At 31.6% G+C, this 13328-nt stretch overlaps 1 protein-coding gene across 22 annotated transcripts in view; it reads right to left on the bottom strand.

Moving 5' to 3' along the window:
- Positions 1-13328, bottom strand: part of LOC141550964 (uncharacterized) — a 272765-nt gene that overhangs the window by 165301 nt on the left and 94136 nt on the right. For 10 of the 22 annotated variants that reach the window (XM_074282127.1, XM_074282124.1, XM_074282125.1 and 7 more), the window contains 2 exons: positions 11889-11995; positions 155-247 (listed from right to left, as the gene is read on the bottom strand). The exons of 3 other annotated variants lie outside the window; for them this stretch is intronic. In XM_074282127.1, the coding sequence (XP_074138228.1) occupies positions 155-247; positions 11889-11995 (200 nt within the window). Of the gene's footprint in view, positions 1-154; positions 248-1269; positions 11996-13328 lie in introns of all 22 variants that reach the window. 9 more of the 22 variants (XR_012484743.1, XR_012484741.1, XR_012484744.1 and 6 more) reach the window with 3 other exon arrangements.

Here is a 13328-nt window from a genome sequence, read left to right as displayed (position 1 = left end):
GAAAATGACAATGAGAGCAAAAAGAAAGAGAAAAGCAAAAGGGTTAGTTTAAAATATATATAAATATATATGTTGTGAATTTGTGTTGGTAGTCATGAACCACATTTAATGAAAAATTAATAGGAACTTCTATATAAATTTCTGAGAAAATCACCTTTTCTGAAGCTCAATGTTTATTTTGTTTTCCATTCTTTTTTGTCCCTTAATTTGAATTTTCTTCACTTTACAAAAAATCCCATTTGTAAATCTGGACAAAAAGACAAAAATGCGAAATAGTTCAAATTAAGTTTTAATGTAGATAACCTTTTAAAATGGATTACTTATTTAAAAGAAAATTACAAAATATAGTAACTTATTTTAAAGTTATAGTAAATGGTGAAGATAATTGGTGATATTTTTCACAGTAAATATCCCAATCTTATTTTATTTTTTAAATGTCTCAATATAATATATATTATATAAATATAATATATATTATATGTATGTATGTATGTGTGTATATACACACACACAATATAAATATGATATCCCCCATTAAAATCTAGAACAATAATCAAAAATGAAAAATAAAACCTATGGTACATTCAGATAAGGTTTAATAAAAAATTCAAATAAGAAAAAATCATATAAAGGTAAGTTAATATCAGAATATTATCCCCAAGAATTTATAACTTTTCTATATATTTGGTTTCTTTTGAAGTAGATATACAAATATAAGAATGTAGATGTCTCCTATCTTCTTGAATCCAAAATAAATGTTGGAAAACCAACAAGGTATCACAAATATGCAAAATTTCTAATTAAGATGAAAGTGATTCCTAAAATCATGGTTGTTGGGAATTTGTGAAAGCTCCATATGGCATTATAAGAAGATAAAACAGGAGAAAGATGGAAACAACTAAACGATCAGTTGCTACTTTTTTCTTTGGCCTTTCTAAATTGTGGGCTGTCCTGATTACTAGAAAAGAGCCAATGTAATTTTTCTGTAGTTTCAAAACTTCTTGTTAGGAATGTACAAATAAAAAAGCATGAGGGTTCAGATATTAAATATCTTCAAATATCCTACAAATTTCCAGATCACAGTACCTTCATTTTTTATATAGTATGATTTAACAACATATTGCCATTACTCCTGAACCCTCTATGCTTTTCCTTTCAATCAGTCTATAAACAAATCTTAATCAATTCCATCCAGTACACTGATTCTTATATTCTATGCTATTTGCTGCCTAGGATCCTTAATTCTCCAGAGGTTAATTCACTACTTACCTTCTTTAGTTTCCATCTTCTCCTATTTTGGAATATGGACTGCAGAACTTAGTGCCCCTTAGAAATTAAATTTCAATTGTAGGTCCATCAAAACCACATTGTACTTTATATAAAGCTAATGTAAATAGACAGTTTGAGCTTAAATTTAGTGTACATCCTTTAAACATAATCTGAAAGAAGGAATCAAGAAAGTCCATTATAGGCATCTAAGAGTCAGTTGAATTACTATTTAAAATAGATTACTGATATTAATCAACGATATCTGTGCTTTAAAATTTATTTTAGTCAAAACAAACAGGAAGTAAGAATACAACTTCATTGGGTTGAGAAAGGAACATTATTCCTTTATTATCATTGTCCCAAATAAGAAAAATCACTTGAAAATAGTTTATTTTCAGTTGTAAGATAATAAACGAACCAAAACATTGCATCATCTTTCCCAAATTTTATCAATTTTGTGATCAATTTTCCATTATTTTAAAGTAGATTTTTGATTCTTTTTCAACTCACAAGGAATTCTCTCTTCACTTTTAGATTATCATGTATAGTAGAATTCACAATGAAAAGAGACTCTTGGTGGAGCTACATTTTGTTGAAATAAATTATGAGGTTGCTGTTATATCTAAATAGTCAAATTTTGGTATGTATCTGGAGCTTTGCAGGGATGCATTACATAAATCTTCCCCTTGTGGATTATTCACTAGTTTGAGTTCTATTCTTTCCAAATTTAGCTGTATAATAAAATCCCTCAATAAAACCATGTAATCTATTTACCTGCCTCAACTTTTTCTTCTGTGGGACAAGAATCAGATTTTTAAAAATTTTAAAACATATTTTAATATACTATATTATATCAAATAGGTGTAAAGAGACCAAAGAAAAATTGATCCCAATATAAAGGAACTGCAACCAGAATGTAGGAGACCTAAGACTCATCAGCTGCATGCTTGGTTTCATTCTTCCATTATTCTCATCTCCCTCCATCTGGTTCATCCTATTCCTTCAATCCGCCCCATTCTCATAGATTGTTTCCTGGGTTCCTAAACCATTTCTCCAAGAGTTATTCACACCACTCAGTATATGCCGAGCCTAACTTCTGCCATCTTAATATTTGACCTTGAAAAGGTTTTTAAAAAGATGGATAACAACACTGACTACCCTAAAGAGAAGAGACCAAGTAGGAGAAGGCTGAGGGGCATGGTACACATGACAAGCACAGTACATGCTATGGCTCAGTAGTTTGCACAACAGATTGATACCCTATGAAATTTAATCTGTGCTCTGCCACTCTGGGATTTTTGGAAAGTTCTTAACCTCAGTTAGCTTGCTCAGTTTCCTTATTTGCACAAGGGCATACTGAAAGTAGAATAGTTGATCTAAAATATTAGACACTAGAAACTGAATGATTAATTTCTTTTCTGGTGGTTGTCAGTCTAAACTGCTTGGTGGGAAATGTGTACTTGGCAAGGACATTCTGAGGGATAAACAGTGGTTATACAGCACTTTAGAAATATAAATAACAATCATAAAAAAAATGTTGCCGTGCACATGATCTCTGCCAAGGAACACTGTAATTTACACTTTTACCCTGGGCATAATTGTTATTTTATCCTTTTCTCTGTTCACACCCATCTGTTCCTCCCTTGGGCCTGTGAGCCACAAGAGTTTTCACAAAAATAATCTTTAAAACATATATTTACCCTCTCATTGACCCCTTAAACTAGCTCTTTATTACTCCAGGGCATTTTAAATTGTTCTAAATTTGTTTTGGAGGTTATGGGTGTATTCTCCCCTCAGTAGGCATTCATAACCCCCATTAACTTCTCTGGGTTTCAGACATACATATCAAAGTGGGACCCGATCCTCACATGTTTAAATCATGATTAAAAACTATTTTCAAAAAAGGAAGAATAAAGCTGTAACCTGAAAAAATGGAAGTGAAAATGCAAACTATCTTGCATGTAAATGAAGAAGTTACTTTTTCCAAGTGTCCAAAATGGCATTTCCATTGAAATGTGACCTCTGGCACCATTTCCAATTCATTTTTATACTAATTATTGACTATAAGTTGATACAGATCATGAAATGAAATGTGTATAACATAACTTCTCAAAAATGGTCCTTAACCATGTGCCAAAAAAAAAGTGTTGCTATAGGAAAATATTTCTTATTATCACTTCATTAGCCCACCTGTAGGCAGAATTTGATCTTACCTATTTATTGTCAGATTTTAAAATGTCTATGTCATATATACTTGTGAAATTTGCATAAATAAGCCTGCATGCAGATATGCCTATGGAAATGAGGTGATGGTGTATTGCAACTGTCCAATTTTTCCTTATAAACACTGATCTGTGTAGTGAATGAACATTACTAGGAGGCAAATACAAATTTTACATACATATATTTGGTAGCCCTTTGAAATTTTTGCTTTGAAATACAGATATATCATACATGCAAATAAATATACTAATTCATTCATGCATTTTAATGATATGAAGTCAATTCTAAACCCCACAGCAGAAAGTATAATATTAAAATTCATTTCTTTGTACAAATAAATTTTGTGCATTTCTCAGCAAGCAAGAAAGATATAGGTGATTTTAAGATATTTTACAAACTGAATAGATCTTTCTTTAAATAAAATATTTACTGATTAAATTAATTGAAATAATTTGTCTAGGTCACTAAAATACCAATTGGTAATGTATTTAACAAAAATTAACTAGATTAAATCTTTTGGCCTCAAAGAGTCTATGACTGCCCAACTAACTTTGTAGGTAATGGAGGTAGAAGAATTTATTCTATTTGATACCCAGAATTTCTTTGCAACATGGATTTGAAGTGTAAAGCAAGTAGAAAACTATCACATTATAATCTTTTCACTAAAGAATAATGCTTTATTTGAAAAGATAACACATCCTTCCATTGCCAAGTTGATTAGGTTAGAACTAAAACTGGATTTTGAAAATGCAGAATAAAGGGATCAGTTCTTTACACTTTCAGGATACTTCAATTTAATTTTATAATGGAGTCTTTGACCCCAGTGGTGGAAGGACTACAGATATCCTCCAAGATAATTTAGAGTGTTTAAGTAAAGCACTTATATGTAAATACAGTTCTCTGCTGAGCTTGATCAAGGGATAAAGGGAGTTCTCTTAACAACACCAATATTAACTATAGAACAGAGGGTACTATGGCTCCCTGGTCAGTTAACTGGAATTCTAAGCCTGCTTCAGATTTCCTAGAGAAGTCTATATGCTGTACTGTATTAGAATGTCTTGTTAAGATCTAAAAGGCAGCTAGTGAATTAACTTGAGTCATGGAAGACTTGAAAAATATGTTCAGGTGAACACTTTTTCAAAAAGCCCTTTTTAAAAATTTCTATAAATACTTTTATATAAAAAATTCTGACATTGCACTTTAAGAGAGTTTAGCTATGTCTGATAGGAAAGCAAATCTTCCTTTGGGAGATATCTGCCTTCCTCTACCATTGCTTTTCATCAAGTAAAAGAAATGTATCTTTCTTGTGAATAACTTTTGGTTATGTCACAGTATGACATGTGCCTGAAATAGTCCTGCCCCCATATAAGATAAAAAAGGCAACCATCCCACAAGTAAGCCCATGAACAATTAAAAGGCCAAAACATCTCAATCCAGTAGTAGGGAGGGGAAATGTTACCTTGGCTCCTCACCGATTAAAATACCAGAAAACCCAAAACAGAGATTGGAGGGTAAAGAACAGACATATTGTCCCAGAAAAAAGTATGGAAAACAGAAATGGTTCAATTAGACTGTTCTGTCTTTATCCATGGATATACATTAGAGGTTGACACAAACTCAAGACATAGATTCCTAGGGAATTGATTTGGCACATGTTAGGGAACCAAAGGCAAATGTCACCTTTACCAGAACTGGTCATCTATCAAACATGTAACTTTGAGGGCATCACTAAATAAAAATGAATTCAAAGCCATATAAAAGTCTAAATTAGTGTATATTCTGCTTTTGTCTTGTTAAATGGAATTAAGCATCTCACTACAATGAATATCTGGAAGGTGGGGTGGACATCACCTGATTCATGATGAGGCTTACTCATTACTCATGCTGTTACCTTCAAAAAATAGCCCTCTATTGAGTATATTTTCCTAGAAAGAGCCATAGTATCATAAATTTAGAGCAAGACTTAGTCAGCTATTCCATTATCCTCATTTTATAGATGAGGAAACAGAGGCTATTGGAAGCTTAGTGATCAATCTAAGATCACAAAAGTGGTAAATGACAAAGCCAGGATATGAACCAGTTTTCACTCCAAATCAAGTGCTTGATCCACTATGCCACTGTGCACTAAAATATTAAGCTATTTTAACAATTATCATAAGTCAAAATAAAGAGTAAGTTTAAAAAATAAAGGAGGTCCATGTAAATCAGGAAAAGTAAAATTGAGAAAAATGAATTTATATTCTATATATCATTCTTTCATGTGATAAATACTGTTTATGAGAAATTCAAAGAGAAATAAGAAACTAACTCTCAAAAATTGTGTAATAAAGTAAATGTGTAGACAAATTATTATATTATACAAATTTAGGATGTGAGAAGGTCATAAAATTCCATGAATTCCACAAGGAAGAAAACATTTCAATAAGAGGGATTACAGAAAGGCTTCTTGGAAGAGAGAACATTTAATTTGTTTTTTGAAGGACGAATAAGATTTTAAAAAGCTGAAACTATAGATTTGGAGCTGGAAAAGACCTCAGAGGTGATACAGTCTAACCTTTTCATTGTGTACCTGAGACCCAGGAAAATAAAATGACTTGACAGATCACATAGGTGGTAAGCATCAGGAATGGGTTTTGAACCCATAGCATCTGAGCCAGCATGTTGAAAATATTATACCACACTGTATTCCATAATAGGATAGCTAATATCCTATTCTCAATTTTCTATATATTATTAATATTCTATTATATTAATTTGCCTATGAAAACTATTCTAGGTATAAGGTAGACTGTGGAAAATGCATAAAGGCCACATGAGATAGATTCAGAAAACAAGTATATAAGAGTTATGTCCTTAGGAATTCTTTCCCATTGTACATACATTTGAGAAAATAACTACTGGAAGCCTGGATGCCCTTCCTTACAGAATAGGGGTATCACCCAAAAAAAGATCCTTATTGTTTAAGATCCTTTCAGAAGTAGGAAATTTTAAAAATAGAACTAATATTGCTGTGGGGGTTGGGATAGGAATAGCAATTCAGTAATTAATTAATATTACTCTCTCTACTATGCATTAATAATAGAGAAAAGGTGAACATGTTCAGTATGGGAATGTGACATGAACATGGTATCCTGAATACTGATATTCTTTATGGACATGATGGTTCCAAAGCTGAGGCAAGAGCTTTCAACCACTTCTTCATTTATTTCAGCTTTACCTCTTCTGATCTACATGGATCTTCTTTTATTTTTTAAACTTACTCTTTATTTTGTCTTACGATTGTTGAAATAGGATAATATTTTAGTGCAGTGTGGCATAAAGAATCAATCACTTGACTTGGAGTGATAATGATTTAAATTCCACCTTCACCACTTTACACGTTTGTGATCTTAGATTAACCACTAAATTTTTCATAGCCTCTGTTTCCTCACCTATAAACAGAGGGTATTATATTAGAAAAAACTTCTGGAAAAAAACTTAAGAAATCAGTGGCGCTATGTCTACCACATGCACTGTGAGCTCAACAGTTACTGTCTTTCTGCTAAACTAAAGAGTTAGATAAATTACAGGGAGATTCAATCATAACTCCTTTAGAATTATAGGACATTTGCATCCTTTTTTAGGGGTACAAAGAATGTTTTACATTTCTTTATTTTTCTATGTCCCCTCCCCATTTTAATTAAATGTATTGCTATGGAATTAGTATATTTCTGGTATGCTTTGCATTAGAATAACATGCCAGATGAGGGCTCAGAATGTGGGCTGAAGAGTAACTTACAAAAACTAAAAACACTAATAAGAGATGATATAGGTCGTACTTACAATGAAACCCAGCCTGGTCTTTCCTCCCATTCAAATTTAGTTTCTATATTTTTCCTTCTTGAAAAAGAAAACATTAATAGGGAAAGTACAAATGCTCCCTAAACCAAAAACTTTTAACTTTCAATTTTAAAAATTAAAATATTTTCCACATTGGAATTCCTAATATGATGGCATCATGGTTAGGAGGAGGAATGATATAGTATCTAGGTATTCAGAACAAGATTATTTGCATAATTATAAATAAAATTACAAAAAAATATTTTCAAATATAATTTAATTACTGATCATGAGTTATATGAAGTTGATGGATATTTCATAGAAGGAATAGATTGCTGAATACCTTAGCATTGAGCTTCAATTATTTACTTTTTAGAACTAAAGAGGCCTTTGGAGATCACATAGTTCATCTCTTTATATAACAAATGAAGAACTTAATTATTTGTATTTTGTATAGGAATGGCAGGATCTCCATGAAACCCTTTTTCATACACACACACACACACACACACACACACACACACACACACATATACATATATATATATATATATATATATATATATATATATAATCTTTCTATATAGACATCTAGCAAGAGATAAGCAGACAGATAAATATCTCAAAACTAGTAATTGTGTTTTAGGGTTACCGTCTAACAATAATAAACCCTTTAAAAGATTCTACAACAAGTTCAGAATAAAAATAATTTAATAACATCTTGTTCAATTCTAAAATATCAATTATTTAAGTATTGTTACTAGTTTCTGAGACTTAGTTGCTTATCTGCAAAGTGACAATAATTCTTGTTCTATTTGCTTCATAGGGTTATTATGAAGCTTAACTGAGATCATGTATGTAAAAATGCTCCAAAAATAAATGTAAATATTTCTATTGGTTGGTTGGTTGTTGTCATGACATCACTATGCTAGAGTCAAGTTGTAGTGTGTCTGACTGTGGCTCATCAAATGAATACTAGTTCAGAATGCTCTGCCACAGATTGGATACAAATAGTTTCTATCAGCATTTGGGGGGGGCTTCTCTAATTTTGCACATCTCACATCTTCTTTTGGGCTAATTCAATTCTGCTTTTCTTATAGAATACTGCACCTTCTCTGATGAGGGCACACCATGCTGGGTGGTCTTGTGCTAGTGTCTCCCGTGTCATACAATAAATTCTGAAGTTCTTAAAAATACTTTGAGAGTGTCCTTGTATCCCTTTTTCTGACCAACTTGTGAATATTTTTTTTTGGCAAGCGTACATTTAGCATTTGAATAATGTGGCCACCCTCATGGAGTTGTGCTCTCTGCAATAAAGTTGGAATGCTTGGCAGTTTAATTTGAGAAAGGTTCTTAGTGTCTGGTATCTTATCCTGCTAGCTGATCTTCAGAATCTTCCTAAAACAATTCCACTGGAAGCAATTCATTCTATTATTAGTATTATGGTTTGTATTAGCTGCCAAACTTCCTGGCAAAAACAAGATTATGTTCTGAAACCCAAAAAAAAAAAAAATCTTCTCAGCTGTTGATATTATACTGCCAAATAAAATTGATTAACATTTGAGAGATTTTATATAAATTCTCTGTATGGATATAAAATCTGGTCTTTACACATTCAAAATTAAATAGAGAGTTTATCAATCACCTAGACCATTAAGAGAATAACAACAATAGATAGCACGTATGTAGTGCTTAAAGATTTGAAAAGCACTTTTAAAATAGTAAATCCTTTTGATCTTTACAACACCTCTGTGAAGAAGGTGCTACTATTATCTCTTTCCAGCAAATGAGTAAACTGAGGCAAAGAAAGATTAAGTGATTTGTCCAGTAACACAGAATTAGTGTTTGAATTGGGATCTAAACTCCAAATTCTACAGATCTAGCCACTACAATACATAGCCAAGGCTGCCTGCATTGATCAGACTTGTGATAATCCACTTTATTTTTCCTCTCTGGGTAGAATCCAAAGCTTCAAACTATAATTTACAAACCTAAGTTGATGGTTTTCTTTTTACATTCCACAAAGCAACAAATCTCACTGTGGTGGACTACATTCACTCTGAATAATTAGCTAACATCTCAGTAATATAAATGATCTAAATATAATGGAAATAATAGAATCAAGGAGTCTTCCATCATGGGATGCTTCTTTATGACATTGAACATAAGGTTTAGGGGCAGAAGAGTCTTTACAATTAATCTAGAATAGCTTCTTTATGTACTATAGTAATTTGTTGTGTACATTTATAATTGAAGGAAATAACTAAATTTCATAAGAGAGATTACTAAAAAATGAATATTTTTTCCCATCGAAGTTTATAAAAAACTTCTCTATGGACATCCAAATAGGAACCTATGTATAGTTAAGAATCCTGACTTAGAACCATAGCTTCATTTTTCCAACTCATAAATGGGATTGTGACTCATCTAAGGTCTCAGAGGAATATGTATCCAAATCTTTAGCACTATGCCATGGGGAAAGAACTAATAATATCTATTTTATTAGCTATTTTTCTCTTAAATTTTTTCTTATGTCATTGTTATGTTTAGTAGGACATATTTAGACCAAAGAAGGAAAAGGCACATTGCTCCAGGTCTCTTTGCCAAGAAAACCCTATATGGTATCACAAAGAATGGGACACGACTAAACAACAGCAATAAGACTTATGCTTGTATTCAAATCTATGTGACATCTAGGTCATAACAGGGTTATATTTTATTTTAGTTCCAAGTGCATTATTATTTATTCTTAATACTTGTCATTCATGTTATTTTTATTTTTGTTCATTCATGTTATTTTTATGTATCTTATTGTCATGCTAGATTTACATTATATGTTCTAGGAAAAAAGGGATCATATATTGCTTAACTTCTGTCTTCTCCAATGCCTAATGCAATACTTTGAACATAGGTGATACTTAATATGTTTATTAATATGAAATCATGACTCTGAGGACACATTACTTATCATCCATTCCAATCCTTTCATTTTATAGATGAGCAAACAGTCCTAAAGAGATCATGACTTGACAAAAGTCAAAGAGATACAAGGTGATTAGAGATCCAGGAAGCAAGCCAGATTCTTTGATTCTAACTCGACTATTTTTTTTTGTTGTTGTTTTTTCTACTATATATATTTTTTTGTTTTTCTACTATATGATATAGCTTAATGAGTCCTGAAAGCAGGGGGTCAAAATAGTTTAGTATCATAAAGGAAACAAACAAACAAAAAAAAAAACATTTCACAATCATAGAAAATTAATTTAGTCCAGCTCTCTTTTCAAGAATGAGAATGAGGAAACTGAGTGGCTAGACTAAAGTTATTGAGATCAAATATAATCTTTGACTAGAGTCAGTTTTGCTATTGCTCCTACATTGTGCTCTTTTCTATTAAGAAGGCTTAAATGAATATAAGTAGATATATCAAAAAAACCCTTCTAACTATGGCTTAATTATCAAATGGAGACCTAGAAAATAAGAAAAATGACTTTGATTGGTTTGTATACCACATAGAATTTTATTTACTCTGAATTCTTCTTGATATAAAAAAAGCCTATAATTAAAAGAAATTCACTTTTTCACTCACAAGCCAAATATTTACTAAACACCTATTCTGTGTAAGGCACTGTTAGGCACTGTATTTAGTAGTCTTATTATTATGAAAAACTTCAAAGTCTCAAAAGATCAATATGCATTTAAGTTATAGTTCTTTCCCTTCAAAAATTAACAAGCCAAACAATTGGTATTATATAAATATATAATAATACCTTCATTTTATTAGAAATATTCTGGTTTTTAGTTCACTAAATAATCACTGCCTATTATTATCTTGTCTTTTTCCTGAACACTGATATAAACAACACAAATTTTTTTAAACCTCAAAGACAATTAGTGAAAGTTATTACATATTAATTAATCTTTGAAAGATCAGACTTATCTAAAGACCAGAGGATATGCATAATTTATGTAACCTCAAGCAATCATAGGCAGACAAGACTATACCTCATGTTTCAGTATATTTTCTGCTGCCATGAAGATGCATTTGAAGAATTTTATAGTATATTTTAATATGAAATTTTTTTATCTGAACATAATCTTACAGTTCAAAAATGACCTTTATAAAATCTGTCCTAAAAGTAGCGAGATTTCCACAGATAAACAATGTTAATCAATAGAAAAGGAGCAAGTAATTCATTAACATTTCTTAAGTGACATTGGGTTATATATTAAATAAATCCTTTGCAATCTTAGTTTACCTTTTCATTATAATAACCAAGGAGATATTGCATAGGACAGAGGTCTTACAATTATACCTTCAGTTATCAATAAATTCTGCCTATTATGTGGGGACGCATAAAAGGTCAGAAGTTTAGACATTATTTCTGGCCCCCTTGACTAAATACCCTTATAAAGGAGTTGGTGTTTACTGTGTTTCTCAAAGTGATGACATCCCGAGGTTTACACATTCTCTGACTCTTTTGGCTTTGGGCATTTGGAATTTTTGCTAGACCAGAGACTGTCAACATAGTCAGTTGGACATACATCACTTTGGATTTCTTGCCTTTCAGCAGTATTACCTTAGATTGGCAGAGGGGACCTCATGCTGGTCTAATTCCAGGAATAATTCCAAATAGTCATTTCTGTCATTTTTCTCTAGAAGATAAGTCACTAGCCATCTTCTGCTCTGAAATGCACAATTTTAAATGGTGTTAGAAAAAGTTGTTTATTGTAAAAAAGAAAAAATTTCATTTTTGAAGTCCCAAGAAACTTTATAGGGAAATCTTTCTTTTTTTTTCATTCCTTACATATAATATTCCATGACAGAAACATGTATGTCAGTCAAGCATTAACTAGTTGGTTTCATTCTTACATACCATAGTGTAGACAAAGAGCTTTTTAATGGTTTTTTAAAATGTGACCTGGAGTAGAGACTACTTAAAAGGACACTTAGACTAAATTCTCATCTTTCTTGGTGCCTTTACTGAGCTGTCACATACCCCTGTTCTGAGCATGGAGTACTGTTAAAATAAATAGGTAATTTAAAAGCAAAAGGCTTTGTGTAGTGGCGCAGAAGAAGCTGTGAATTATTCTTTTAATAGGAAGAAAAAAATGAAATAATAATGCTTTGACCTTACTCCAAGATGTCATACCCAGAAGGAACTGGGAAATGAAATATTTCAGTTTTTATGTGGATAAAACTTTGATTTCAAAATTTAGGATCCTGACTATGTAAACAAGGTTGGTCTAATTGACCGAGCCTTCTAAATGTTCGCCTAGATTAAACATAATTTAACCCACTTGGATTTTGAGGGCCACGGAACTAAAAATGGGAAAACTACTGGGTTTCACATCATTTTTCTCAAAATGAAAAGTACATTGAGAAAGCACTGTGTTAAGATAAGTCATTGCTTTTCTAGTTACCCAGTGAAAGATAAGAGTTCGAACTAGTCAATGAATGCATATTTACTGTCTACTATATACTGAGCTCTATGCTAGTTACTAAGTATAAAAAAATTCAAAAAGGAAATAGTCCCCAACCTTAAGGAATTTGCATTTTACTGGCAAAAACAATACATATACATAAAAGATTGGGATTTAGATTGGATCCATTATTTTAATAGCAAAAGGAATATCAGTGCTGGTTAGTTCCTTCTCTTCAATCTATAGGTTTAATGAGTTACCTTAGAAGACTAAAAGATTAAATAATTTATCAGAGGACACAGCCCTCTTGCCTCCAAGATTATCTCTCTATGCACTACATCATATCTTATTTAATATAAATATATACAAATTAAATACAAGAATTTTTTTGAAGGGCAGGAGGAAGATACTAGGATCTGGAGGGATCAGAAGAAAAGCCTCATCTAAGCAATCATGCTTGCTCTGAAGTTAGAAAGAAGCTGGAGATTTAAGAGACATAAGCGACATGAGCAATGCATTTCTGGTAAAGGCATAGAAATAGGACATAGCCAGAAGTTATGTGAAGAAAGTAAGATAGCCAGTCTGGCTGAATCATA

This window comes from Sminthopsis crassicaudata, chromosome 1, assembly GCF_048593235.1.
Source record: "Sminthopsis crassicaudata isolate SCR6 chromosome 1, ASM4859323v1, whole genome shotgun sequence".
NCBI lineage: Eukaryota > Metazoa > Chordata > Mammalia > Dasyuromorphia > Dasyuridae > Sminthopsis > Sminthopsis crassicaudata.
Note: the sequence above shows the minus strand (reverse complement) of the source record. Positions and strands in the feature narration are given on the sequence as shown.